At 32.9% G+C, this 5,919-nt stretch overlaps 2 protein-coding genes across 2 annotated transcripts; one reads left to right on the top strand and one right to left on the bottom strand.

The window, feature by feature from the left end:
- Positions 1 to 228: 228 nt before the first annotated feature.
- On the bottom strand, positions 229 to 2,226 carry PHYBLDRAFT_183578 (hypothetical protein; the record flags this gene model as incomplete). Its single annotated transcript, XM_018438795.1, has 4 exons — positions 229 to 403; positions 543 to 621; positions 711 to 753; positions 2,159 to 2,226. 4 exons carry the CDS (start codon positions 2,224 to 2,226, stop codon positions 282 to 284), a joined length of 312 nt encoding a protein of 103 aa, XP_018285629.1. The 3' UTR covers positions 229 to 281.
- A 127-nt stretch (positions 2,227 to 2,353) lies between these two features.
- On the top strand, positions 2,354 to 4,803 carry PHYBLDRAFT_151491 (hypothetical protein; the record flags this gene model as incomplete). The annotated part of the gene is made up of 3 exons (XM_018432691.1): positions 2,354 to 2,467; positions 4,461 to 4,600; positions 4,692 to 4,803. 3 exons carry the CDS (start codon positions 2,354 to 2,356, stop codon positions 4,801 to 4,803), a joined length of 366 nt encoding a protein of 121 aa, XP_018285628.1.
- Between the last annotated feature and the right edge of the window lie 1,116 nt (positions 4,804 to 5,919).

Genomic DNA, 5,919 nt, shown 5'->3' with positions numbered 1-5,919 from the left:
TCGATCACACGGACCACCCACACGGACCACCCACACGGACCACCCACACGGATCACCCACTCACACCGCCCACTTCTCGCCCATATAAAAAATACACTACTATTAAAACTTGATATTTTTAAATAAAAAATAAACTCATATTATTTTTCTCACGCATTGTTTTATTCAGTTTTCTTCTAATAATAAAGTGTTTCTCTCAATCATTTGTAAAGCAGACATTGTATTTATGGGCAGACAAAAATGGTTTAAAAAAAAAATTTTATTAATATTCAAATATATCGTCAGAATCTTAGTTCACCACCTATAAAGGCGGATCCATCCTCCACAGGGCGTAGACCTGTCCTGACTTCGTGGAAGAGAACGGAGTGGGGAGGAGATCGGGAACGCTGGGGTGTGAGGCTAGCTATGGGCTTAAAAAATAAAAGGTGAACAGGGAACGAAACTATCAATCTAAGCTAAGCTAAAGGGATAAACGAAAGCTATATCTAAAGACTACCCACTACGTAAACTAACTAGAGAGGGGAAACTAAACTACCCCACACCCACCACACCCACCACACCCACCACACCCACCACACCCCCCATCCACACCACACCAACACCCATCCATCCGACACGCCGCTGATTCACATAGAAAAAAGGTCAAGATTAGTATATCTATAGACTATACTACTCCCTCAACACAAATGAAAAGGAAATAATAGACTTACCATGCACAAGAGGAAAACAGAGATGGTCTGGCTGGCACTCTTACTAAATAACTGTGAAAAAATTTTATGCTTTCGTCATTAGATGATGACATAGCAGCATGCATAGAAAATTGTAGATCAATGGATTGATTGCTCTGACTAGAAGCAATATAAAGACTTTCATTTTAAAAACCCGAATTTCTTATATGGCTACCCATTTTCGTGAATTGATTTTATATAAAAATTTACTTGACACATATGTTATATATTAATATATTATTTCTTAAAAGAAAGGTTGTAAAACTGTACCACTTTAGTTGGAATATGAAAGAGAAAGTGGTCCATATATATATATGTATAGACTATAAGAGCATATCAAGAGACTCTTTATATTATCCCAGCTTTTTATTAAAGCAAGTCTCATAAATTAAAAATATTATTGACATGTTTAAAATGCAATTAGTTTTTTTTTTATTTACCGAATTGCTATAGTCGATAAGAGCAGATATCTAGTCTTAAATTATATATATAAATGTATTACAAGAGAACTAAAAGTTTTCACAACTGGGCATAGTAATATATAATATTGAGAGTATCGGGTTTTTATATTAGATAATAAGCAAATATAATAACAAGAATGTTTTAATAAAACATATAAGAATAAAAGGAATCTATACTTTATATAAAGGTTTTGATATGGAATATATATCATAGAATTAACTTTTAGTTATATAATTAAATGTTATGAAAGAAAGAAAGCGCATATAGAAAAAAAAATTATTCTGAACACTCTAATAAACTGACATCATGTTCATCGCACTGCTTGAGATCTTTATTAGAAATAGATCCACTAAGAAAAAATTGGCAATTCAACTAATGATTATAAAGAATGCTTATAATAGCTTTTAAAATCACTCTCTGAATCGCTCCTTTTTTGTAGTGATATAATATCTTACTGAAAATTATATAAACTAAATAGGAATTAATTTAATATGTTCTTATAACAGTTTGATCCACGAAATAGCTCGATGGATCATTAACTATCGCATTGTTTTTTTCTTTTTATTAATATATTAAATGTGTGACAGATACTATATATATGTCTTTTCTTTAATCCACCACACACACATACGCACACTCACCCAATTGTCTACCAATATATTGGCTGAACTGGTACAAAATATACTTGATTGTATGTTCCTTTTATATTTTCTTACAAACTAAGGATTATAATCCATAATTCGGACAGAATGCACTTTTTTGTAAACTGTTATTACCAATTGGTTGCGCAGGCGGTTTTTGTGTATCAATAAGCTAAAATAACATAGCAGAATCAATTGACAGGGATACTGTTCCCCATACATAGACTTAAAAACCGCCTAGTTCTCACTTACAATCGCTCAGACAGGATGATATATTAAAGTGGCCTTCACTGCGCCATAATCATAACAAAAAAAACTTTTTTTTACGGTGGCTTGCATCCTCCTTCTACATTCCCCCATTCATCCATCCCGTCATCCTTTTTGAGAATATTCATTCCTTTTGGGAATCGTCATTCATATAATATTACATCTCATAGTAGACAGAAGTCGGCCCAGTATAAAAATAAAACATATGTATGATTAATAAGAACTACAATTTCAGTTAACCAATAAAAACCGAATATGTTATATCAGCAATATGGTCCTGTCCGGATCGGCCGCCTATTGAGCTCGATCTGGACTGAAGGGATATTTCCAGCAATCTTGGGCCGTCGGAATCCAGAAGATAATAATATCGTAAAAACATATATGCTAGTAATAATAGTTTTGCTTTCTTATAAATATATAGCTTGTATCATACCTCTCTCAAATAATTCCAAAATTGTTCATATATCCTGTCTCCTCAAGATTCTAATTAAAATTAGATTGGGTTTAATCTATAGATAATAATACAAGATATATTGGAATATACTTCTATAGCCGATTTTTATTCCACGGTATATATTTACAAATCATTCACAATCGCATTGTTATTTATATTTTTGTTAATACTTTTAATGTATGATAGAAGCTATATATAATAATATAATTTAAACTATGTTTTCTAGTATGTTTCATAAATAACACACTATCCAGATCCATACACATTCTTCTATAATTATACTTAATGAAATTGGATCAAAAAGCATCAAACATTTTACACCAAAAAAGCAAGAGCCTACAGAAAAATATTACCAAGTCAAAATGAAAAGGGTGATATTCATAAACCAAAAGTAACTTTCGAACTAAATATATATAAACTGTTATCATGTTTTGGATTATATTATCTTATATATGTTATTATTATTATTCAACACACTGGCACACACCAGAAGCTACTCCCGAACTATATACATATATGAGCCTCTATCATATTTTGGATATACTATCTTGTATATTTTATTATTATTATTCAACACACGGACACACACCAAAAGCTACTCCCAAAATATATATATATACGAGTCTCTATCATATTTTGGATACACTATCATATATATTTATTTTCCTTTTATTCAATATACGGTTACACACCAGAAGCTACTCCCAAGCTATATATATATAACCTGCTATCATATTTTGGGCTTACTATCATATATTTTTCTTTTCTTTTATCCAACACACGCACATACGCACACTCGCACACTCGCCCAATTGTCTACCAATACAATTGCTGCACTGATACAAAATATACATATTGTCTATTTCTTTTTGTGTCTTTTTACAACCTAAGGATTCTACTCAATAATTCGGACAGAATGCACTTTTTTGTAAATTGGTATTACCAATTGGTTGCGCAGACAGCTTTGTGTATCCCTAAGCTAAAGGAACATAGCAGGGTCCATTGACAGGGATACTGTTACCCATACATAGGTTGAAAGACCGTCTTGTGATCACTTACAATCGCCCAGAGAGGACGGTATATTAAAGTGGCCTTCACTGCGCCGTAACCAAAATAAAATAAAAATTATATTTAACGATGGCGTCAATCCTCTTCCTACATTCCCTCCATCCCGCCATCCCACCATCCCGCCATCAACTTTACAAAACTACCAGAATCGCCACCACCAACAATATTATTCTTTTATTTTATAATCACTGAAAAATAAAAATCGAAATAATGGCCATATAATAAAACCTCAACACTCGGAAGTCATATACAATATTTCTCTATACCTGAAGTGTTATATGCCACCATTCTCAGAGCTGACCTTCAACTCTCCAAGTCATATAGTATTCATACCACCATAATTCCGACACCTTCTTCGATCCTAATGATGCCATTCAATTCCATCCCATCCCATCTAATTCCATCCCATCGGACATAATTTTCAAAGCTCACGCTTTTCAGTATACTTTTACGCGACTGGGTCTAGACCAAGCGGACGCCACCTAACAAAAAGTCTCGCGATGTTAATCTCTCGTCATTAGCATGCGCCATGAATGTCAAAACTTTGTCACACTGACTACTCACACGGACCACCCACACGGACCACCCACACGGACCACCCACACGGACCACCCACTCACACCGCCCACTTCTCGCCCATATAAAAAATACACTACTATTAAAACTTGATATTTTTAAATAAAAAATAAACTCATATTATTGTTCTCACGCATTGTTTTATTCAGTTTTCTTCTAATAATAAAGTGTTTCTCTCAATCATTTGTAAAGCAGACATTGTATTTATGGGCAGACAAAAATGGTTTAAAAAAAAATTTTATTAATATTCAAATATATCGTCAGAATCTTAGTTCACCACCTATAAAGGCGGATCCATCCTCCACAGGGCGTAGACCTGTCCTGACTTCGTGGAAGAGAACGGAGTGGGGAGGAGATCGGGAACGCTGGGGTGTGAGGCTAGCTATGGGCTTAAAAAATAAAAGGTGAACAGGGAACGAAACTATCAATCTAAGCTAAGCTAAAGGGATAAACGAAAGCTATATCTAAAGACTACCCACTACGTAAACTAACTAGAGAGGGGAAACTAAACTACCCCACACCCACCACACCCACCACACCCACCACACCCACCACACCCCCCCCCATCCACACCACACCAACACCCATCCATCCGACACGCCGCTGATTCACATAGAAAAAAGGTCAAGATTAGTATATCTATAGACTATACTACTCCCTCAACACAAATGAAAAGGAAATAATAGACTTACCATGCACAAGAGGAAAACAGAGATGGTCTGGCTGGCACTCTTACTAAATAACTGTGAAAAAATTTTATGCTTTCGTCATTAGATGATGACATAGCAGCATGCATAGAAAATTGTAGATCAATGGATTGATTGCTCTGATTAGAAGCAATATAAAGACTTTCATTTTAAAAACCCGAATTTCTTATATGGCTACCCATTTTCGTGAATTGATTTTATATAAAAATTTACTTGACACATATGTTATATATTAATATATTATTTCTTAAAAGAAAGGTTGTAAAACTGTACCACTTTAGTTGGAATATGAAAGAGAAAGTGGTCTATATATATATATATGTATAGACTATAAGAGCATATCAAGAGACTCTTTATATTATCCCAGCTTTTTATTAAAGCAAGTCTCATAAATTAAAAATATTATTGACATGTTTAAAATGCAATTAGTTTTTTTTTTATTTACCGAATTGCTATAGTCGATAAGAGCAGATATCTAGTCTTAGATTATATATATAAATGTATTACAAGAGAACTAAAAGTTTTCACAACTGGGCATAGTAATATATAATATTGAGAGTATCGGGTTTTTATATTAGATAATAAGCAAATATAATAACAAGAATGTTTTAATAAAACATATAAGAATAAAAGGAATCTATACTTTATATAAAGGTTTTGATATGGAATATATATCATAGAATTAACTTTTAGTTATATAATTAAATGTTATGAAAGAAAGAAAGCGCATATAGAAAAAAAAATTATTCTGAACACTCTAATAAACTGACATCATGTTCATCGCACTGCTTGAGATCTTTATTAGAAATAGATCCACTAAGAAAAAATTGGCAATTCAACTAGTGATTATAAAGAATGCTTATAATAGCTTTTAAAATCACTCTCTGAATCGCTCCTTTTTTGTAGTGATATAGTATCTTACTGAAAATTATATAAACTAAATAGGAATTAATTTAATATGTTCTTATAACAGTTTAATCCACGAAATAGCTCGATGGATCATTAACTATCGCATT

This window comes from Phycomyces blakesleeanus, assembly GCF_001638985.1.
Source record: "Phycomyces blakesleeanus NRRL 1555(-) unplaced genomic scaffold PHYBLscaffold_29, whole genome shotgun sequence".
NCBI lineage: Eukaryota > Fungi > Mucoromycota > Mucoromycetes > Mucorales > Phycomycetaceae > Phycomyces > Phycomyces blakesleeanus.
Note: the sequence above shows the minus strand (reverse complement) of the source record. Positions and strands in the feature narration are given on the sequence as shown.